At 49.8% G+C, this 24,438-nt stretch overlaps 2 protein-coding genes across 3 annotated transcripts in view; both read right to left on the bottom strand.

Annotated features, from left to right (window-relative positions):
* Positions 1–6,430, bottom strand: part of LOC126575225 (uncharacterized) — a 7,797-nt gene extending 1,367 nt beyond the window's left edge. Inside the window, exons 1-3 of one of the 2 annotated variants that reach the window (XM_050235809.1) lie at positions 6,128–6,430; positions 5,381–6,058; positions 3,336–3,446 (exon numbers count right to left, since the gene is read on the bottom strand). In XM_050235809.1, the coding sequence (XP_050091766.1) occupies positions 3,336–3,446; positions 5,381–5,428 (159 nt within the window). In that variant the 5' untranslated portion in view covers positions 5,429–6,058; positions 6,128–6,430. Of the gene's footprint in view, positions 1–3,335; positions 3,447–5,380 lie in introns of both variants that reach the window. The other variant, XM_050235808.1, reaches the window with a different exon arrangement.
* A 2,266-nt stretch (positions 6,431–8,696) lies between these two features.
* On the bottom strand, positions 8,697–9,485 carry LOC126576735 (translation initiation factor IF-2-like). Its single transcript, XM_050238040.1, has one exon. The coding sequence runs from the start codon at positions 9,483–9,485 to the stop codon at positions 8,697–8,699; it is 789 nt and encodes a 262-aa protein (XP_050093997.1).
* Between the last annotated feature and the right edge of the window lie 14,953 nt (positions 9,486–24,438).

Here is a 24,438-nt window from a genome sequence, read left to right as displayed (position 1 = left end):
ACATAGTTACGCTCACTCAATTGGAAGTTTTGGTCTAGAAACATTTCCCTACAACCAGCTTCTGCCGCATCTTTCATGACCACCTGTTCGTAGGTGAAAGCAGCTACCGAGGGTAAAACTTTTCGGTTGTTCCGCCACCCCCTCTCCAAACAACCGGTCTCTGCGTCAACCGGTAATGAACGGTTTTGGGTTCCCGGAATGGACCCAGCATGGATAATCGGACCGCATTCGAGGGCAAAGGATTAGAGTACCGGTTAATGAAGTCAAATAAAAGGTTCATCCGACTCCGATCCTGCCACATCCTGCATCTCTTCTTCTGCTCCCAAAAGGCTGGAAGAGGTTAAAGCTAAATGTTACAAATTATGTCACGTCGCCCGTGTCGCCGTCACAGTCGTTTGCTGCCGGTGAATGGCGTCTTGGACGTGCACGGCGCTTCCGGACTCCCGGAATACTTCGTGAACAAATCTGTCTGTCCGACAACGCAGACGACAAATTGAATTCATCTGCCGTTGTGGCTGTCGTGCATGTCACCGTCGAGCTGGTTGGGCAATCAAATTAAAAGTTTTTATCCAACACGGAACACGAGGCCACCGGTGGGACCGTGAGCTTTTCGTGGATAAAATTTAACATTCCCTCCAATCAGGACACGGCGCGTTCGGAGTAATTTGCTTAATCGACCAAGCAATGCCAGACACACAACAACCACCACCAGAGAGACCACCAGACCATTCCTTTGGCTCATTATGCTCTTTGGTAAACTTTGGCCTCAACTTCAACCCTGGAGGGTACGTCGGTTCGCCGAATTCGCACTTCAAACTTTCCATCTCTTGCCATTTAATCAGCTTTATCTAGTGGGCAACGGTGTTGCGGGAAATCTGATGACGATCTACCGGGAAACACAGAAATGCCCGCCTTAAAGTAGATGCCGGCCACCATTTATCATCACAAATTAATGACACGTCCGCTCGTCCTCTTGCTCCAAGTGCCAAGTTCTGTGTTGGTACTTTTTGTGCGAAAACTTTTCTTCTACATCGCACCTCATTGTTTTGGAGCAATTCTTTTTCTTTCATTTCCCTCTTAGCTCCTCTACTCATTCTCCTTCCCACAGTTACAGGCTGCATGATTGCGTGAAATATTTCCGACGGATGTAGACACAATTTTCATCTTTACATCCATTAATCTCCGACACGGAACACGCATTCCCCTCGCATTCGTTATCTAAACGCCTCGAGTCTTGTCACCCGGTTCGCAGGATGCCGATACGGAAGATGGTGTTCGCAGCGCGCAGGAAAAGCTTTGTAACTGCCTGTCGCCCGTGCCAGTCTCGTCTCATGGAATCCCGAGAACCGCGCAAATGTATTTATTGTCTTAGCTTCTTACACAGTACAAACAGTAACACCGAGACCGGTGGCAGCGGAGAAGGCACCGCTGCTGAAGTAGAAAAGAGAGGCCGGATTTCCCGGAAATGACAGGATATTGGTGCTCTGTAAACGGTTCTCGTCATCTCTCATCGGTCGATCGATAACAACGGCGACACGGCTACAGTGTTCACTTCAAGAAAATTTCTCAATTTCCCGTCTCATGCTGTTCGCCGGAAGTGGCCGCGCGGACGAGTCGGCTGGCATCGCGCACTCGCATCGTGGCATCACTTCCATGCGAAGGAAAAATCACGAATAATTGGCTACTTTAGACTCTCGCGCGCTATCCATCTCTTAGATGCTGCTACTGCTGCTGCTGCTTAGTAAAGCTACAAGTGTTTACTAGCGATGATGGTGTCGCCATTTTGGCATGTAAATCACGAGATTCCCGCTAGCTCACTGGCGCTCACTGCTTCACGATGGCATGCAGAAGCGATAGCGTCGCGAGCGACGGTCGAGGAAGTGATTGTAAATATTTACCGAGCGGATTTCCTACCGGACGAAAGGATTTTTAACGAAGCCCGGTCTCGAGACAACAAACAACTGGTTGGCACAGAACGTTACTCGCATGCCATCGGCATCGCATTTCCATACGCCGGTCGTATTATTGAGCTGTTACGTTTGTTGTGGAGAAGAGTTTTGTTTCGCCTTTTTGAAATTTTGTAATTCACGCTCCCACCCCACCGAGCAACCCCTTTTTTACCACTCGGTTACCGGCTGTCGGAAGGAACGATAAATGGTTTCGCACCGTGCACCGCGGCCACACGACAAAATCCTTAAGCCCGGTTGGGAGGAAAAAACCCATTAGGGACTACAATTCGCGAGGGAAGGAAATTGATTTTTTTGCGGTTGTTCCGCTCCGTTCGCTTTCGATTTTATTGCCCCACCGAGTCAGTGGTTCTCAAGCTTTGCTGCACGTTACTACCGGGGTTCCGCTCGTTCGTTAACCGTGCAGCCGTGCGAAGCTCATCAAGAAGATTGTTCTGCTTTATCTTTTCTAGTTAAAGATAAAAGACACCCGGTGATCGTTAAGATTTTAATAACGTCTCAAGCCGTCACAGCATTTCGCCGGCTCGTGGGCTGTCCAAAGTCGCAAGCTCAAGCGAAAGGCTCGAAAAGGATGGTTCCGGGCTGATTCACAAAACATTAATTATCCATCGATTTTGTTTGCTCGCCAGCGCGTACGCGGCCACCCTGCAACAAGCGTAGGAAGGACGAATTTGATTTGCGTGAAGCGGAAAAGTTTTCGGACCAGGGTCCTGCCAGACCAGGAATGCTTGGCCAAAAACGTTGGCAAAAAAGCCCTCAATTATCATGTGGAGGTGCCGAACACTTCCCCTCTCTCTCTATCTCTCCTGCATGTCTCGTTCACACCCCTTTCGAGTATCAGTTTCAACGCCTCGAAGGCCAACGCCAGAAGCAAGGACACGGGCCAAAGGAAGCGGCATTTATGGTGGCTGGTATCGGTTCTCCTCATCTCCGTCGTCGTCGTTGTCGTCGTCACCGTCGTCAAAGGACACCAGCGAACCGGAACGATGGAATCTGCGCGTTCTTCACACGCAAACGGCCGGCTGGGCTGGGCTGGGGATTGGTTTCATCGAGTTTCCTCGCCACCACGCCACCTTCCTTCCTCGGTAGTCGGTGGGGGTATGCCTGCGCCTGCCTGTTACCGGCGATGGGTGTTCCAGCGAACCATGACTTTAATATCTTTTCTCGTCCTGCCTACACAGATACACACAAACACGAGCGCACGCATGGTGAAGGACATGCCCGAGCGTGGCACTGTTGCGCCAACAAGAAATGGTCGGCATGGAAGAAAGGGGCTTGAGGTTGCGGAGGAATCGTGGAAGAATGGAAGATGAAGGAGGAGGGAAGAAAGAAGGGAAAGAGTGAGACAGGGGCAGAACACATACTCACCTCGGTCAGGTAGCCGCGGACGCTTTGATCGGAGTAGCTGCGCTTCACGATGCGGCCCGACGCCGGTCGTAGGATGGAAATTGCGCCAAACACGGCAAACGCTACCCACACCTGCGTGACGAGAGAAACGGAGAGAGATCGAGAGAGAGAGAGAGCAAAAACGTTAGTGCCAGTCAAAGGGGAAACGAGTGAGCCCGTGAGACGGGAAGGGAAAATCCTTTTTGCAAAGAAAAACAAAACCCCAAGGAACATGCTCTCAACACATGGCCTATGGCGCAGTGGCGCGGCAGTCCTGACGAGGCTTTCCTCGGCAGTTGCCCAACTCCACACTCCGCACTCCGACACACGCGCGACACTGCGGGAATCACCTGCGCCAAATTGGAACGACACACGATTGCGGCTGAGCAAACTATCGCTATCGTGGCTTGGACATGCTCCAGCAACCCTCCCCGAACGGAACCGGATGAAAAAGGGGAAAGGAAACGAAAGAGAAACACGCCAAAGTTCGCCAAAGCTTCGCTCCCCCTACTCTATTCAACACCCTTTCCACCCCGGGGGGGGAATGCTACTCACCTGCAATCTCTTGAGTCTTGAGGCCGGCACACCGATCCTCCGGATCCGGCACCGAGAGTGGGACTAACTTTATTACATTTCCTACACCTTTTTCCTACGCCAAAGGGTCCTGTGGACCCGTCGTAGATAGTCCAGCTCGAGTGCTGCTCAAAGCTGGTAGAAAACAGCAACCTCGGGAGACGAAAAGGCACGAAGCGCGACACAGGATCCAGGGCCCTCTCCCCTGTGACCCTCTCGGAAGGATTCTAGTGTCGGTGGCCTTTGTCCCCCCTCCCCCGTCCCCCGTCCACCTTGTCGCGCTGATCGCAAGTAAATGAAAGTCCCCTCGGTGGGAACGCCTCTCGAACGTGCCGAACGCGACATGAAAGACGGGAAAATCGTGCCACTGCGCCTCGCTGGTAGTAAGAATGTTGGTGCGAAGGGGGTGTATGTTGGGGGAGGGAGTGGTAGAATACAAAAGGAAGAGAAGAATGGAGGAAGAAGAAGAACAAAAACAGGCACAAAGTCCACGACATAAAACGCCGCAGCGTAATAAAAGCTTCTCTGCGGCCAGGCAGTAGCTATAGCGGCAGTGAAGTGTCCCGTGAGATCCCGTGGGGGTTCTCCGGCCGACCACGGTGGATTATTAGTGGCCAGGCATCGTGACCAAACCGGAGGGGCAGCAAGGAGAAGGAGGTAAAAAGGGCCGGTTAGTTCCCTTTTATGAAAGGGTTGCAAGAGTATACTCTCTCTCGCTCTGTCTCTCACTCTCGTGGCGCAGTTTGCGAAAGAGGAGGATAGCTGCTCTTGACAAAAGAACTGGCAAAATGAATGGTGGCAGGGGGCGCCTGGCTACGTGTACTCCAGTTTCCGTGCTGTACAGTGACGTACTCAGTGGAGTTTGTAGAACCTTGTTCACGATTTTTTGTTCCAATCGGTTTGCCGACAGATCTGGAATGTCTCAGCTTACGCGAGGAGATTGCTTCTATTCTATCAATAACAACCGTGTGCCGTGGTACAACATTGCTGTCCCTCACTGTAGGCTTCGCAAATGACGGTTCGACGTCGATAAGACGTACATTCCGTGTGGCGCTGTCCCTGATCGATAGCCTACGCGGTATGCAACCTTCCTTGCATCCTTTCTCCGAGCTGTTTTCTGAGGTCCACGAGTGTTCCCGTAGCTTTTTGCGATATGATTAGACCGAAGGAAGGGAGACAAGGAGCGTCTGCGGTGGGAGTCAGTGGAACATGATTGAAAACGCTTTAACGTCAACGGAGACCGGTGGGGGTTTTGTGATGTGTCTGCTTCCATTGCCCGGTCTGTGCAGGGCTGTAATCGTCGATATACATTATATCCTTCATCGAACGGGATTTATCATGGCCTATCTTGAGTATGGGGGAGGGGGGATTTCGATTGCAAAGCTGCGCCATTAATCCCACTTACGTTTTGCGTTTAAATCCCAATCAGCTCCTGTCCTGCATGGTACACCTACCTTCTTCATATGATTTGCTCGTGACATCTTGGTCGTTCTCACCAGCATCTTGACCGTTTATGTGGCCGTCGAGATTCGTGGAGGAAAGATTCCGAACACCGAAAATGGTTTCCTTCGTTCTCTAGCGGCGTGCGAATGCGCTCGTAATTGACCGGCCAATTGTCATCCACTTGGGAATGATTGTTTGCTTGTCAACGGAACCGGTAAGCGGGTGTGTGCCCGTGTTTGTGTGCCCAGTACGTGTTCACCGTCTAGTTCCTGGACGCTCTCTTCCGATGAATGCCCGCAGAGTGCATCAGGTCCCTCGCCGGAATCGGGATTAGATTCCAAATTCAATTCGTGCACTCGTTGGTGAAACCGTGAACTTGGTGCGCGGCCTCCGGTACTCTTCCGGGACTGCTGGTTCTCATGCGCACATGGTTGCCCTCTGGCAAAGACTCACACAGACCCGTATAACGTTCGTGAGGGGGTGAAAGAAGCAAGAACGCCGCTAACAACAGAAGAAAGCAATCACTTTCCGACTTGTTGATAAACGGTGGCAGGCAGAAATACGTATTCGACCGTTGGCGATCAGCGGATCGATGAATTGAATCCTTTTTTGGGCGCACTGTATTGGTTTTGAAGATCTATTGCGCTGCTACCGAGGTACACTTTATGCGCCACCAGTGCCACTTTTCACTAAAAAATCAAATCACTATTTTCTTATCAACCGTTATTGGCCTTTTTGAAACGAAATACTACACTCACGCTTTCGCTCTTGCTCTCTCTCTCTTTCGCACGCGCGCAAAACGACGCAAATGAAAACAAACATCCGCTTAGCGTCTAATTGGATCAGGTTTCACGGTGGTGCGGACTGCGGCATCAGCATCTTAACGAATCTCGATTATTATTACCCCCGAGCCGCCGAAGCTGGACGCCGAGTCACTGTCGTGCGTTACGTACGGGTGGTTGTCTTGCTGTGTGTGGCGGCGTCACCACCAGCGCCGGGGACACGACCGCCGTGGAGTGTGTAAATAGATCGTAAAGCGTCAAAACAACGGTGCCACACGGTGGAAGGAAGATCGGCAACTAAACCGACGAAGGAGACGCCTGGTCGCGAACCTGCTGTCGCCGGCAAAACTGGCCGAAGCGTCTTGCCCTACTCCGCCACCCGCCACCCGCCTGCCACGTAGGACAGTGACACACCGAATCGATTCGATTGGAGTAAGCGGGACCACTATGCAGCTCATGGTGGCGAGTGTATCGTATGCGAGTTTCTCTGTAATCCTGTGGTGGAAAGGAAAGCTTTGCTGTTGTTAAGAGCTTTCATAGAAATGAAGCTTTTTTTGTGAAATGGAGACGCCTAGTAGCAAGGAATGGAGGCGCCTAGTATCGAACCGAATCGAAGGAAATTTCCCTCTATTTTCGAGTAGTTTCTTTGATAACATGATGCATTTGTATTTGATTTTGAAATCACAGCAAATGGTGGTGGTTTTAGGTGATTTAGGGTGCTTTTAATTGACGATTGTAGCTCGATATGAGTTATCATAACGAACTATTTATTCGTTTCACTTTTTAAATCAATTTTTCAATAAGCAAAATGGTGAATTATTCATGTAATATACAACAAATTGATATGTCCGAAAGAATTTAAAAGTAAACGTAAATTAACTCAATCACGGATACTGATAATATACTTCTCACAATTTATTATTACTTTTCTATATTACATCACACATGTTCTTGCTCTCCGTCATTGCTACATAAAAAACTACTAAAAGTGTTTTAAACAATAGGTTTTTAACATTCACTGCACATTGACAAATAGTTCGTGGTTGAGCTCTCCTATTTTCATCCTCAACCGCACTCTCCTTTGTGGCTCTTTCCCAAAAATTCAATCGAAAAACCTCATTCCCAAATTTCAACCAAATCGACGGTGCGTTTTTACCATCTGAATACTAATCTACACTCCATAGGTGTGAGGCTAACAGCTGTCGACAACACCCAACAAGCGCCAGCATCAAACATGGGGAAGGGGGCCATTAGTATGCCGTGTGTGGCAGCTATGCTCGTAGTGGTGATTCATTTGCGGCAAAAATTATCGTGCATTAGAGGCACATAAGTGTAACAAATCTATGCCACCGATGCTGCGTGCGCTTCGCATGTTTAATTGACGCACTGTGGCACACATTGGTCCGGGTGGTCTTGAACTGTGGCGGAAACCGGCGACACTTGGCTTCTGCTTGGGCATGCTGTCGATTATGTTTATCCAGGTCTCGTATGTGCCCTAGTTTGTGCTCGCTTGCGTCACTTACCAAGGGTGTGAACGTCGTCATAAGCTGACTAATGCTGTGAATGGCGTGAATGTAGCGTTGCTCGGTGCATCTTAACACCCAAGTGTGACGGTCATTGAACCTATGGAGCTTTGAAAAAAAAAACCTATCACCATAAAACTTTTCTCTCGAAAAGCTCTTGAGAGAGAGAGAGAGCGCGAGCGTATACTGGCCTAAGGGTGAGAGAACTGCAGTGACAATGCAGTTCCTTGCACTCGCATGCAGAGCGTATCGTTATTCAACACGCGGAAGTCAACACTTGGAGATGGATTAATTCGAGGTGGCAGTCAATAGAAGTCGTAATTTCTAATTATTTTTCTAAAGGCGATCGAATCGATGAATCGAACCTTAAGCCCTAACCACAGACCCCTTCTCAACAGCCTGGTTCCGCTGCAAACGATGAGAAACATTGTGAGTTGGGTGGTTTATTAGATTTCTGCTCCACACAACCGCACCGCAGTGCTTTAAGGTGCTATTTTTAGATTTCTATGCTCCAATCATTTGGCGGATAGAACGCAACCCGACCCAACGCCGCCTATGGGAATCGCTCGTATCCGATGCCACCTGCCGGAGTCTCTGTTCACAAAATTTTCCTCCAGTGGCCGTTACCGTAGGCAACAGCAGACCGGCAGACACTGAAAATAGATGGCCCTCATACCGTCAGGCGGGTACAACATGTTTTAATTTTGACAACGACAACGAAGTCGACAACGTGCCCTCAGCGGGAAGGTAAAGCATGCTACTCGGGCTGGCGTTGAGTTTCAGGCTGATGGAGAGAATTCTTTGCCGAAGACGAAAAACAAGCCACCTGATCCAGTAGGGTGGCATCCATTAGGAATCCATGCTTTGCTTTGTTTATCCAGAAGCAAGGGCTTCATCATCAACGAGCATCATCACGTTTCATCATTTCAAAACTGGAAGTTTCTTTATTCTACGCAAAGTCGTCGTCGTCGTCGTCGGGAAAAGGGCTTTCATCAGGTACTTGTAGGAAGATGGAATTGCGTCTAGGGGTTGACACGGGATGTCACCGGAGCTGGTACGCCGTACTCGTTAAATGGCGATGGCTGCGATGGCACCGGAACACCGAAAGCTTCCTGATTGGAAGCCGCACCGACCGGTCCACCGGTAGCCGAACGTTCGTTCGCTGGACTACCGCGGGCGATTTCCACATTCGTTTGCTCTTCCTGTGGGTTCTGCTGAGAGTTGGGCACAGCCGTTTGCACGCCCGGTAGTCCCACTAGCCGAATACCGGCCGGAGATCCGAAGGCGGACACAATCGTTGGGTTGGTGGTACGTGTGGCCGGAGCATTGGGTGCATTACGGGCATCAAACACACCTGGCTGGGAAGGGGCCACCGGTGCAAGGCCTGGAGCTAGCGGTGCACTGGGCAAGATCGGTGCAGGAAGTGCTGGAAGGGCAGGAAGCGTAGGAAGAGCAGGAAGTGGAGCATACGCTCGGGCTAAAGCGGCCGGTGCAAAGGCAGTTGGCACCGGAGCGGCAGCAGCGGCGTAACCGAGAGCAGGAAGTGCTGCGTAGGAAAGCGCTGGGGCCACTGGGACGGCTCGGGCCGGAGCTAGCGTCTTCAGTACCGGTCCGGTAACGAGGGCGGGTGCGGCAGCATACGCTATTCCAGCGCTGGCCACTGGCACAAACGACGATGGAGCATAGCTACGACCGACGACCTGGCTGTAAGCCGAACGAGCGTACAACTGCTGAGGGAAGGTTGCCGGCACTAGAGGTGCCGCTGCTGGCAGCAGTCCCGCTTCGGTCTGGACAATCAGCACTCCCACCATGACCAGGACCAGGAGCTGGAAGAGCTAAATGTGGGCGAGGTGACCTGTTGGATGAGTCTGTCGATGCAGGAAGCAAGGAATCGTTACCGTGCGAGCGTTCTGCGATGCTGCCATGCTGCTACTGCTGCTGCTGCTGCTGCTGCTGCTGCTGGATGAGTTGCTGATGAATGTTACTAAACGGATGACTTTACTGGGTACCAGTTGCCCATTTTTATATCAAACTCCCTCCCAAACTTGCATCCACATTGATTCCATCCCTTCTCTCTGTCCAACTCTGTTCAAAGAAAGTACCAAGGCAGCAAAGCAGTGACCGAACACGGCCACTGACCACCACCGTACACCCGAAATGCAGTTTTGGGTCCGTGTTTAGACGAATTTCAATCGAATTCAAATCACTCCAAATTCACAGTCAAAATCCATCACCAGAAAGGTATCAAGGTGAGGCTTACGCTGCTGAAGGTGCTCGGCTACACAGCTGATGGCCGCTACAACGCCTGCAGCCCGCTACGGTACATGAATTATGCAGATTGCTTTACTTGCCAGTGCTGCACGCGGATTGAGGCGCACCCGGGCAAACCACCACCCAAAAAAGGTGGAATCAGTAAAGGTAGCAAACAACTTTGTAGAAGAAACGAAATGGGTTTTCTTTCGGCATCCGCTTTCAGATGGTGGCTTTCGTAACTCCTGGGCCGCTGTCATCGATGACGTCGACGTGGCCCATGGCATGCTACCTGGTTAGTTGGTTGGTTTTGTGAAAAATTAATTTCTCGTTAACGGAGCAAAGTTCACGTTTCGCGGATTCGTTGTTATCAAACGAATACACTGCATGCCCGGAGATTCCGTTCGAGAAAACAAAGTATAAGCTCTCACCGTCGTTCCTTCTTTTTTCCCCCAAAGCCAATCTCCTTTCCTGTCGTCTTTCTACCATTTTCTTCGGCTTCCGCACATGAGATTACTGTCAGGGGAGCGAAACGTAAATATGCTTTCCATCCATTTTTCCCGTTTTGTTTTTTTTTTTCATAAACTCACCAACCTTCAATGTTTTACGACCGGTTCAATCCGGGCTTGGTTCCGGGCTCAGAAACGCTACCAAGCATCAAAAACCAGTGACGTCGAGTAGTCGAGTGATTGCAAATCGGAGTACATGTTCATGTGTGCTCTATCACAGTCAGATTATCGTGAACCGTTGTGCTCGTTGTTCGCTTTGTGTGCTGTGTGTGACCTTTTCGGGTAATGCAGATTACCAATTTGCAATCGGTGATCTGCATGCCGACCTATTTTTGGGTGAATTCCCATCATCATTTGCCGCATTACAACATACAGCGACCGCTACTGTGTTTTGCATTTACGAATCAGGCTTCCCATTCGACGAGTCTGGCCGTAGCCGGTCATCAGTAATCAGTAATCCCCCAGGGCGCCCTGCCTGAGGTCTCTACTGAGGTCTATTGGCATGAAACTTTAATTATGCTTCGCCGTGCGCATCATCACCTCATCCGCTTGCGTCATTATTACTAGCAACATTAGCAGGATTGGAAGGATGCTCACGGAGCAGGAGCATGTGTGTGGAATAGACTCCAGGCTCGAACCAGGAGCTGACCTAAAAATAGAACTTGCTAGACTACGCAGCTCAGACAGCGTACGGTCGAGCATCATGGATGGATCGGCCAAATTAGCCCATTTATAGTGCCGGACGGTGGAGCGACGGTGAAGCTGCCAAAAAGCAAACAACCCATCGACCGATACAGCTCATGCTCAGTCGCAAGCAAGCGAGCGATATCCCATGTGGCTAATCATTTGATAATAGAACCGGTGCTAGGACAGGAACAGATGCGTTCTTCTAAAGTGTGAACAGAATGACGACATCGTTTAGTTAATTGAATTGGAAAACTCTTCGTGTTTTCGAACATGTTGAGTCATTCTAAAAACATATCAGTAGCATCTTCCTCACTGGAGTACCTTATCAGATCCAGCACACATTCCTGGAACCCCAATTTCCAATCATTTCTCTCCAGAGAATGAAAGCAATGAAAGGTAATCCTCCCCCACACAGAAACACCAGCATCCATGTTAATGGCGTGTGCATGGTGGATTCATAAAATCTAATTGCACCCAGGACCACCAGTCCGGCAGCATTTCGGATCGGACACGGAACGCCAATGAATTGTTGATCCTCGGATCCCGAAAAACCGACTCTCCAGTCCAGTCGCACGCACCCGCATGTTTGCCAAACCATTTCCTGGCAGAAATCCTTTTCGCCCGCGTTCTAGCCCGCGTCTGGATGTTATTTCCAGCCATTCCGGATAATACGCTTGAGTGCGCATTGGTGGTGTGCCTCAGTCACCTCCGGATACTGTTCCCGGGCAACGCGTACGTTCGGTGGAAAAGTTCAAAGGTAACAACGGTAGCATGGGTAGCGTCCGAGCGATCGAAACGTGTGACCTTTCCGTGTGACAGCAACTCACGTGCCCCGGATACTTACGGTTCGTCCAGCTCGTCTGCGACTTGTTCGTTTCTATGTGTTTCCCGTCCAGATAAGAACGTGGATGATAGAGTAGCCAGGGAACTAGTGACCGACCGCCTGCAGCTACGCACGGCCAACTGTAGCAGTAAGCTCAATGCTCAGCGGCATGTGAAATGGGTGCCTATCAGTGGGCATGATTTGTGCATGAATGGCAATTATCCATTGCGCCACCTTGAGGGGGCGCCGGAGCGTATTTACAGTACAGTTGTGCCGCTCGCGAAGAAGGGCAACGACAAATACCGGTCATCGTCGTGCCGACGGCATCCTCTTTCAAGGACACTAATTTGCAAATGTCAAACAATGTAGCACACGGCGACGACGACATTGTACAACGAAACAAATCGAATGAAGCTCTATTGTTTCAAGTTTCTGACCAAGAATCTTGTGGTCCAGCTTAAATATTCACTTTGATTAATCTGCAACACTGTAAGGAGATTCTCGAAATCCATAACGCCAGGCTTCATCTTCCAGAAGCCTTCGATGATCTTGAATGGAACGGCCAACGCAATGGCGGCAGAGCAAGCCTCTTCAGGCTCCGATCGATTACCACGGCCGAGATTGTTTACCGAAGCCATTCATCAACTTAAAACGCGATGAACCACCCGGCTCTGTCGTGGGAGTCTAAGTTGGAGTGTTACCGTCCATCTATCGTCCGCCCGCTCTCAGGTGTATCATGTGACCTAGATACACGCACCGAATGCATAAATATCCAATTGAAGTGGCCCTTCGAGTGGCCATCCCGGGTCTGCTGACGGTAATCCCAAGGGATAAACTCGATGCATGAAATTGCTGCTGGAAATTGCTTGAAGCGCTCTGAAAGGAAACAAGATTGGCTTCCAAGTGGCGGTGTCCGAGCGACCGTGTTGTCCATCAGGATTTGTTTGCCAGGTTGTATCGGCATTCCAACAAACGAGATGTCGGATTTAGAAGCAGAAAAGCTTTTTAATAACCCTGTCAAGAAATTGATGCAGGTCGCTAGAGTGGGGGAAACATCACAAGAAATCCAACATTTATTTTTTTTTGCTACACATCGTTCCAATTTCCATTCCAGGATAAGCTTTTCTCGCCTCTTCATTGCCTATCTCTATCGCTTTATTGCGTCATCGACAGACAAAAAAAAACCCACATAACTTCTTCCCAAGAGAGTGCATCCTGAAAAGGATTGAAATGCACTATCCATCGTTTCTCACCGAGCCCAGGCCGTTGACCCTTGAATCTGGGGCATCTTTGCTAGTTTGGGCGTCTCGCGCTAGGCGCGTAGCCATCGCCGAGATAGTATCGAGTGTTGAAGCTCGCAAACTTCTTGCAGGAATGGGTTGATGGTGGAGGTTGGTACTACTCGCTTGTGCGCTTGTCTGTGCGGTGGCCGATGCATCGACACATCCCCTTCCCTACCGTGTCTAGTCGTTTGTCATCGTTTGGCGTCGTCGCCGTCGTCATCGTAGTCGCTAGCTTCGTGATACTCCTGGGCTCCTGTTGCCGGTGGAACTCGTGCGCATTCCGAATGGAACACGTGAATGGAGCGCGTACCGTCTGCCCGGGGCACGCCATGTTCGACGACGGCGCACTCGAACCGCGTTTCGCTCGCTTTCGGTCGGCCGGTCGGTCGGACGGGGCATGCCCGTACACGGTGTATCCGCCGGTATACCGCGCGCGTTATGTGCCGCGCCCGCAATGGCCACCGAGCATGGTCAGTATGCACCGTCGGTCGTCGAGGCCGGGGCCGGGCTGGTGCTGCTAGTGTCTCTTTTTTGTTTTTTTGTTTTGCGCATTTCGCCATCGACAAACCGACACACCACCACATGACGTCACTGATTTCGTTGGTTTCGTGCTATCGATCAATGGTCCTGGCCGCCTGGTACCGAAGCGTTCCCTCCATTTTACTAGAGGGAAACCAAAGGTGCACCATAGCTCTCGCTCTCATCTTTTTCTTTGGAGGGAGGGGGTTCTCTCTTTTTTTTGGTGGGAAACGGAAATTGATAGAATGTGAAATTCCCCTAACGTCCATTGAATCTTTGTACAAAAGCAGCAATAATTTTATTTAAAAGCATATGACATTCCTTTATGAGCGATTTGTTATCAAAGTTCCAGTGAATTGCACCAATCAAACGGTTTCGCCTGCTGGCAGATTGATGGTTCCGTGACCGCTCCACCTCACACAGGATCACTGGACTGGCTAATCGGCGATGAAAGCAAATAATGCACTCTGCACGTCAGAGGCGCTGCATATCGGGATACATCCCGGCGACCTAGATACTGCAGTAATCCTTGCACGCTTGCTGACGACACAACTGACCTTGGTGGGGCGAGATGGGACAGCCGGGATTTCGTTGCGTTTATAACGGGATCAGCCACTCCCTGCCATGGTGCTATGATGTTTCATTTTTATATTTTCAAAATTGGATGCACCCCGGTGCCCGAAATTCTTTCAAACGCGATGGGATTAATGCTTCACCCACGTCACCTCCGTAATCCTGGCGCATCATTTTCGAATGCCTACCTAAAGTATGATGCAGGGATTGTTTTTAAAATAGCCAACCAATCAAGGACGAAGGCCGAGACTTGTGTAAGAGATATTTTTGAATCCGATCTGCCCCCGTATGTCTGCCCTGTGTCAATGCTATAATTATGGTCCAATTAAAAGGAAACACGGGCAGGAGAGGAATGTGTTACGATGCAGCCGGGAACCGGACAGTGATTGGGGTATTAGGGCATTATCGCCTTACGTCGATGTTACAAATGCGGCAATCGATCGATGATTGTTTGTCATTCTCCGTATCGTCACAGCCTTTCATAGATTCATTAGTGAACGTGTGAGGGTAGGAAAGGTTCGGATTATGCATCATTTAGTATGGCTTTTGTGTGTTTATGAAGCGATAATGCAGATCATGCAATCTGTGAACCCATTTTGCAGGATGCTAATGATGTTACTCTCCATTTAGGAACCATTTAGGATGGAAATGGATGTGAAACGAAAAGGGACACAATCGGTAAGCAGCTTACAGCAACCGTAACCTTTACTGACCGCATTACCGACCCACACACACGGCGGAAAATCTAGAAGGTTGCCAGTCGTTGAACGTGTTACGCCATCTCATAGCTCATCCCACAAGCTCGCCCTGTATGACACACCCTCTTGGGTCATGTGAACCCCTTGACTCATCAATGGCCTTCAGTAGCATCGGCATGATACATGATGCAACACGATGATGTGATGCAATCTGTCCAGCTGCAAACTACTCTCCCTCTCTCTCTCTCTCTCTCTCTACTGCAAACAATTTGAACGAGTAAAATCCAACTCACTGCTTGGAGTTCACCGTACCGGGCAATCGAGAATCGCTGTCATTGCTAATTCCGTACCCCAATGACAACCATAATCAGGGAGTCATTTGTTGTCGGCAACGTTCGAAATGGAACGAGACAGGAGGAGGGCTTAAACACGTGACATAATGTTTTCAAAAGGACATCCAACGCCCAACCACCCTCCTAACGGACCTGTGGTCGGAATGGCGATGGATGGTTCACATTTCGCGTGGAAAATTCATTCCACCGATTCCGGAATTTGAATTTCAACAAAGCGGCGTCAGGTCAGGTCAGGAAAGCGATGGTGATGATACCCGTCAAGTGTCAGGAAAAGCACCGAGCGTGTTCTGGCCGCGGGGTGTGGGCTGAAAGAGCACTTTAAGTTGTCGCGCGCGTTTGAAAATAGGTTTCCGTCGGGATGGATGACGTTTGGCGCGCGCCAGCTTTTGCCGGGCACGTGGCACGTGAATCACGTAGCATCAGTGGTCGCGAACGCGATGCCACAGAACGCCGCGTGTGCCAGGGATTGCTTCGGTCACGGGCCTTCCGGTTCGCGCGCCGTGGTTCGTTGACGCGGCAGGCAAGCGAGCGAATCGAGAAGCAAACAGCGGCCACCAACGACGACAGAGAACCGGCATCGAGTAGCGCTAGCAAACGGAAAGTCAACTGAAGAACCACTAATTGTTTATGCCAACTTGCTGGCCAGCGTTCGAGTTCGAGAAGCGAGATCAAAGGGTAAAAGCCCACAGCGTTCCGTTGTACGCGCCATCTTCCTCGTTATTCTCGGAGTCGGACCAGCTCCGGACCGGCCGCTGTGGACCGTTTGTTTGTGATTGATTGGACGATTGACTCGATTCCAGTTAGCCAGCCAGCCAGCCAGCCAAATCACTCAGCCAATGCGTGTTTCCGGAAGCGGTGGAGTGAGATGCGATGCTCCAGTTCCAAGGATAACGGCGATAAATGCGCCGTACTGCCCGGCAACATGCTCGACACTGGTTCTTGGAGGGCTTCTTGTTGATGGTCGCTCGCCGATGGGGTCTCTCTCTCTCTCTCTCTCTCTCTCTCTCTCTCTCTCTCTCTCTCTCTCTCTCTCTCTTTCTCGTTCTCTCTATGCTCTGATAATCACGAGGACAATCATCAGTTGGAAGCAGTTATCTGCCTTTCAGGGGGTGGGAGGGGGACATATCCTGCTGAATGAGAGACATTTGAAAGAAGCAAAATTGACGTTTATTCCCGGCATGCCGGTTGGTTACTTTGATTTATGGTAAAGAGTCCTCAACAACATGTTTATCCGCTAGCTAGCTCACTGTATTCATGTCGGATTTGAGCTGGATGTACCGTGCATCTGCAACCGTCCTGTGCGGGAACTGAAAGAACATCATTGCAACAAATCGCGCCCACTTGGTCTGATGCGAGGGCAACACCGGAGACCTTCGAAACCGGAAACAGAACTAATGAAGCAAAGCTGCTGGCTGACTGGCTGGTTGCTCATCTAGGCCCTTTTGTTCATTACCAAGACACGACCGAGTTTGTTTGTTGTTGTGGTTTTTTTCTTCTTCTTATGCGGACCGTGTGCTTGGCACATACATGCCGGGTATGGTAGACCACGCACGCAATGCACTTCACACACGCCACCTTCACGGGTTACGCTCGGATGTATTTCTAGCTCATCCCGATGACCTTGATCCAGTTTCTGTCTTCTGCCATGCCCAGTGTCTCTTGTGAGGACAGCAAAGTCTTATAGGTACGCCCGGAACCTTTCACTCTCATTGTTAGTCCTTTTCACCTTCTGTTCCTGGATCATCGCTGCCTACAGCAGCAGCAGGGCCGCTGCTCATCCATCCGTTTCCCCCCTCTTTTAACCTTTCTGCCTGAAAGAACTTGTGAGGGTTTCCAATTTTCCCTTCAATTGTTGGTTCTATTTTCATCGCTCTCTTCCACCGAGTGCCGTGGAGTTTTCCAAGCAGCACATCGCATGCGGTGCTCATGGGTGCTACCCACGAGGACTGTTCATCTTACTTCGCGCCTACGCTTGTCCTTGCTGGCGTTAAAATGGAGCGCACATCGCAATCCGATGCTGCGGTTGTTTGGCGGTTGTTGAACCACGAATTAAAGCGACTTGTTGGCTGCCGAGAGTGCGCTAATGAACGTGTATTTGTTGCTCAAAAAGATGCTCGAAAATTGGTTGTCCTGTCGTCCATTACGTACTTGCATGCGCCTTGCAACCGCTAGTGACGTCATTGAATGTGCAGCAACACGAACAGGTGCATGACGTGCATTTGGTGACAGCAACCGAGAGCTCACAGCCACCTACGATCGATGGTGGTGGTTAGCTCGAGCCATACGTCGTGTGACCCATTTCTAGCGTTCGAACCATAGTAGGCCGCACCCACAGTAATGCTTCGCCTGCCATCCGGACGTCGTAAGATCGTCATCGGTAATAAATCGTTTCACGCCCGAAGCCCACCCCTAATGGGACCGATAAAATATTAAACACTTTATCCTGATTACCCAGCACGACCACATTTGGGTGTCGGTGGGCTGATCGCCAGTCATTAACCGCAAACACTGGTTGCACGCTGCTTCTATTCTGTGGCAAAACTTTCCGCTTCCGTTCTCTCGTCCCGTGTGAGAGTTTCGGGCTCGGAGATTTACGACGCACAATGAATTCACACAGACTCCGAGGACTCCCCATTCCGAACCACCAATGGCTACCAGCCATCAAGGACAGCCAGCGCTAGTGTTGGAAAAATTTATTTTCCTGTTCGTCCTTGGTGCGTTGTTTGTGGGTCACTCGACATCATCCACCGGACCACCGGACCGGTTTCATCCGGTTGCTGATCGCTTTTTCCGCATCTGGATATGAATTTTTGAACAAACCTCCATCTATACTCTCTCCATCCGTCCATCACTCCCTCCCATGACTGTATGTGACTGTGACAATGCAGGAACGCTTGATGGGGTACGCAGTTTACGTGATGGATCTCCGGTTCGGATCTAGGATCCGGATCCTCTTATCCGCACTCCACACGGAAGGGCGTAGAAAGGGGGCGACCGAAACCACAGAATGGAGCAGCCTACTCAGTGGCTAAGCAAACAATCGCTGCTTCCTTGATGTTGTCGTTGATGTCGCCCTACGGATTGTGGCCATTATTGTGTGCCGACAGACCTTTCGTCCTTAGCTAGAAGTCACTAGTAAAACAAACTAAAACTCTAGCCCTGCAAAATCACAAGGACGAAGATGGATGGGTCTGCTGGACTGTTGGATTTGGGTTTTGGATTGGGAACGGCGACCAAGAATCGTACGCCGGGTGTTTTGCAGTCCCAAAGCATGACCTAGATTTCCTAGATTTTCCTCCTCAGGGTTCTAGGCTCTTTGAAGGCTCTGGACGTGGGGCACATCATGGCTTTCATCGTGCCTTGCGAGTGTCGCCCCCACTTTCCGTAGCGTGGCCCGCAAAGGTTTGTCCTTCGGGAGTGGACACGCGCTACTGTTCGGCGAAGGAGGCTTGGCTCCCTCTCGAATCGCCAGGGAATTCACGCCACCCGAAACGATGACGTCATTCGATTCGGGATACGAAACCCGGATTTGACCTACTTTCACTTCGGTGGTTCCTGGTGGCTGGTATTCTGCTCCTGGCATCAGAACACAGCATCCACGAGAACGACGTCCTTGACACGGTAGACTGGAAGAGCACGGGAGACTGGGGGGGGGGGGAGTTCTTGAGGCACAGCCCAAGATGAGGCTTTGGCGACTGTCCGCGCGCAACCCAATGTTCCCACGTAATACGTGCGGCATTTCGTTGATCCAAAATGCGGATGTGCTTTCCTGCACGTTGTCCTTGCTCTGCGGATGAACGGAATCGCGCGAACGTGACGCGATGGTTTTTTGGGGCTAAAAATATGAACACCTCCGAAGGCTACGGCTTCCGGAAAACGTGAGAATCTGAATCTGAGAGCTAGAGTGTTCCGGGATATGATGCTGAAGCGTTAATTATCGTGAAGGCGCTATCGAAGCCAACTGTTTCTGTGCCACGTTTTGTAAATTTGAAGATAGAATCTAATTTTATCGTAGAAAAATCAACGTCTACTTTTGTGCTTTATTCTTACAGCTTCCGGTTAACCTTGCTCCGTGATAGCCAGAGCCATGTATATCGTTCCATGCTTCGCTCATCAATCATCATTAACGTTGGGAGGAATGTGTTGATGCCTCATGACCATGAACTGAGCATGATCTGCGTAGCAAATTGAGGCTTTTCGAAGGGTCACAATGTTGGTCAAAAACAAATGCAGGTCACATATTCACTTCTGCGGAGCAACAATCAATCCTAGCTGTCTTCTGGATGACCTAGATTCTGACAAATTCATTGTTCTGATTGGAGGAAAGTTGGCAGATTTGCTTGGCAGATTGCTGTTAAATGCGTTAAGAAGCTCGCTTCATTTTGAATGTTTTTGAGTTGAAAAAGTGACATCATTGAGATTGAGATAAAACTCTGCGGTTGCAGGACAAGCTATCAATCTGTCTGTTCCATAAATCCAACATAAAATAAATCGATAAATCGTACATCCAAGGACATTCGCTACAAATGTGTTACTTGAAGACATAGGGCGGATCTGTATATTTTATTTTTCATTCCGAGAGGACGGTGCACTTGATTGAATAACTTAAACAAAGTGTCAACAATGTTACCAGAATTGTGTCGCTCCTTCATTCACAGTTTTACTACTCCCTTATGCACCTCACAATCGGTCACGAGTGTCCTATTCTCGTAAAAGGTGTCTCCGAAAATCGTTTTCTGTTACGATCTCGTTTTTCAAATATTTATACTAACTGAGCACCTGGAAAGAAATGCCTTTCACTTGGCCGCCCGAGGCATCCGTACCGCAATTGCGTTCAAATATTTACCCACCGCAAAGAACGGTCGCCGTTGAAACACCGTACGAGGTGTACGAGGGCTGCGTCACCGAAAAACCGACACTTTTACGACTCTCTGACGTCCATTTGAATGCGCGTTTGCAAATGAATTTTCGTCTCGGGGTATGGCTTTTGAAGATTTTCACTTGGAAAACTCTTTCCACAGTGCCCCGGCAGTTAGAGAGAACACCTTGGCATGGCAAAGTTTTCTCGCCATGCCTCCGTAATGGCCCGGCCCGGTTGCCCTGTTGGGAGCAATAAGCGGAAGACGTGTTTTCGCCTAACGCTAACCAAAGCTGTAAACTGTACCGTGTCACAAATCCCGGCCGTTGACGCTCTTGACGTCATCGCAAATGGCTAGAGCTCGAGGAAGTTGATGCCAAAGAACCTTACTACACAAGACTGTCCGGGATCGTATAAAATCCGGATACAGTGGACCACATAGCATGTTGGTGTTAACGAAATCATGACTATCAGATCGATTCAATGTTTTCTTTTTCCCGGGATAAACAAACAAGCGAGCCCTTTTATTTTCACGAAGGATGCGCCAGGACAATAATGATGGTGACGATGATTAACCGGAAAGACGAAGCAACACGCGGACATGGTCCTGCACCACAATCGGTGTGATGCTTCGGTTTCCTGGTATAGAGAGCATTAAAAGTGTGATCCCGGGTTGGCACCTAATCCACCCAGAGAGAGAGAGAGACAGAGAGAGAGAGAGAGAGCCGCAGTTTCCCGGTAGTCCCAGGTCCGGACCAGTCCATCAGCTTCATTAGACGTCCAAGTTCCACTGAAAACCCCGTGATACAATAGATGATGAAGGCAGTGTGATGCAAAAATGAAAATGAGGAAAAAAAAGTTGACAAACAATTCCGGTACAATCAAGGTACCCGGCCAAAGGGCTAACGGACGCCTAGTGCGCCGTCTTGCCTTCCGAGGAGTCGCTAATGTGCTCGTGCCGTGTGAGCCATCCCGTTTCTTTTTTCCCGCGAACTCATCTACTCAGACAGCTCAGCATTGTCACTCCGCTTTTTTCCGGAAACGAAACTAATAAAACGCTTGGCGTGTTTGCACTCCGGCTAATTGATTAGATCGTGCTGATTAGATGCTAGAACCGATCGAACGGTGCAGAACGGTGCTAACGAGAGGGCGAAGCACTTTCTGGAACACACCTTTCGATGGTTAATAAGACGGCGACGCGCTTCTCTGGCACTTTGTCGTCGGAATTCCGGGGAACGTCTTGTGTATTATCGTAATCTTTTCCACTATTGAGGTCGTACCGTCTGCATGCCATCACCGTGGGACCGGATCATATGGCCCCAGTGCACCGTTGACGCCAAATTAGCGTAACTTTACACCCATTAGTGGGGCACTCTATCGGGTGTAGATGTGCACAACGTATGTTACTCTCGTGTTTCCATCTTTTCCACCTGGATATCAGCCTTTGACGCACGCGATCTTACCATGAACACACTCGCGTTGACGACTATTTGATGCCTTTTGATTTTGAGGGCCTTGATCGTGTTGCAACCGTACTAATGCAGCTCTGGAGCATTGATAGAACGTCTCCATAAGTATGATTGGATAGATGAGGAGCCGTAGAACAGGGCATCAAAATGGTGTGAGAAAGCAAACATGTACACGCTGTAGCTTTTGATTCATCATTCATTGGTTTCAAATTTAACAATTCAACAACACCATCACCACCTTATCGCACGCACTTTCATTAGCAGCCCCCTTAAGACGCCTTATTTCCGCAGCAGAATCGATGCACCGACGGGTACGGCGGCGAAGGGAGCGAGATAAGGATCGTAGGTGGTGTAGGCGACGTAGGAGGCCGGTGCCAGGTTACCGTGAACCGTATGCTCGTAGACCGTCGCATAGCTAGCGACGGCTGCTGGAGCGGTTGCGGCGACCACCGGCACACCATCGATACTGTACGCCAGCAGGTCTGGTTTGGGTTGCGGCTTGGCCCCAGCCAAGGCAGCGATGGCGACGAGCACAAACAGACCAATCTGCAAAGAGCAACGAGGAGGAAAGTTAGAAAACTCCATGGATCCGCCAATGCTCACTCTTACTTACCATCTTGTTCATCTTGAGACTTGAGATAAATTCGTGGTTTTGTTCGTGACAGAAAACTTGGTGGTGCTCGGGGAGTGTTTGCTTGGGAGACGATTGTCGGTTACTGATACCGCCGGAGTGGTGATCGATAATTATTTATACCCCTGCGGCCCCGCTGTTGTGGACGATTCATAATTTGCTGGAACAATCGATGTGAATGGTTGGACACCGAGCCGACATCAGTTTCCTCTTCCATGCGTCTTGAATCGTAGTTGCCGATGACCACACCATCCATCGCATCGCACTCCATGGTTACTTAGCGATGCTCCTCACGTACGCAGCACACGCATGCATGGGTTCCTTTGACACAACATGCCTAAACCGGGAAGCAGCAGCAGCGAGACCCGAACCGACCGGAATGGTTCCAATTTATGCGCTACCCAAAACCAAACCAAACAAATCAATTTCGGTCGCTGGAAGGTTCGCACGTACTGTGTGTGACCTTGTCCCTGGCTAAAATACCGACACCCTACGAGTTCACGTGTGCACCGGCTAAATGCCAGCAAGTGACCATGAAACGCACGATTCGATAGATACGGGTTAAATCGATGGCATAACCGATGGGAGTTCGTGGAGTGACCATGACGCCTGTGCGATTGCCGTGTCATTGGCACCCACGAGGAGAGCGTTATTTTGGACACCGTCTGCACGTGTGGCAAGGTCTCCAGGACACTTTCGGTGGCCGACGGATACGGGAAGGTCGGCAGGATTTAGGTGTTAATCTCAATCAATCAATTAGACGCTGCTCTAGTGCCCCAGTAACAGATTGATCGTGTTTGCTCGCCATAAACTAGCCAACAGGCATCTTTAAACGTAACGTTAAAATGTGTGCATTTGAATTACAATAATTTCCCAAAAGACATCACCTTTTTGAAAGGGCGCGATGGTGGTGGGTAGCACGCCAGACGATCAAAGGCCATGGCCCGGGCACCCGTAGCATGCTGCCTGTTCGCAGCTACTCTTATCCGAGACATCTCACCCGCCGACGACTAAGACGACGACGACGACGAACAACGCGAACTGCGTAGGCATACGAGAGACGGTTTCGGTTCATTAGCTCCGCACCATACCGGATCCATATCACGACCTAGACCAACTGGAACGCCCTTTTTTTGCGGGTGGAACATACACCTTTCGGAATCTTTTTCGTAAACATGGCCTCTGATGGCGTGGTGCTGGGAAGATGATCACTTTACCACTTTACCCACGACCGTACCATAGCGACCGCCAGCCGGTTTCCGATTACAGTCGAAAACGCAATTTGTCAGCGCCGGCTGTACGAGCAAAAGCCACCGCCCGTTGTCATTGACCCCTAGCCGGGCGCAGCATGGATGATGGGGAGGGTCTACGGTAAAGCCGGCACATACCCCTATGGAGTGGCAATCCGTGGAATAACAGTTCCGGCACTAAGGGTCGGGAACAATTTTAGCTCATCCGGGGGTGGTGGGGCGAACCCCAGTTCAAATGCTGTTTTGACCGACCGCGTGCAGATTTTGAGGGAAAAATGGCAATCAAAATTGGCTTTTACATGCAGCGAAGCGAATGTTAGCTGGTTACTGAGAAAAGGGTCGCTTTCCGGTGGCCTTCCTACTGATTGTGATGTTTTGTTGTGGTGTTTCCAGTGATTCGATAAATGGGTGGAAAATTATCTATTTACTATCAAACTATGGCCATATTACATTTAATTTATTAGTTACGTAGTAAATCATAGTGTGTTTACATTATGTTTTTGATTTTAAAGAGTAAGCAGTGCTTTAATTTAACGATTTAACGATTTATCCTTATCATTCTACTTGATTTGTTGAATCCACCCTTAATTATTTAGATTATTTTTATTTTTATCATTTTATTTATTATATGGGACACCAGGACATCCATGGAAAAAAGGTATCATTTATTCCAAACCCAAGTTTTTATCTTAGTAAGCCTATGCAACACTGCTACCCATGTGGTTACAGCATGCTGCATTAATTTTCTTGCCAATCGCCTTCACGAACGTAGCAAAGAAGAAGCGCTTTCGTCGTCCATCTTATGCATGGCGTCGTCACGTTGCAGCAACGCAGCCTAGCCCCACCAGAAGGGCATCAGCC

Source organism: Anopheles aquasalis, chromosome 3 (assembly GCF_943734665.1).
Source record: "Anopheles aquasalis chromosome 3, idAnoAquaMG_Q_19, whole genome shotgun sequence".
Classification (NCBI taxonomy): Eukaryota; Metazoa; Arthropoda; class Insecta; order Diptera; family Culicidae; genus Anopheles; species Anopheles aquasalis.
Note: the sequence above shows the minus strand (reverse complement) of the source record. Positions and strands in the feature narration are given on the sequence as shown.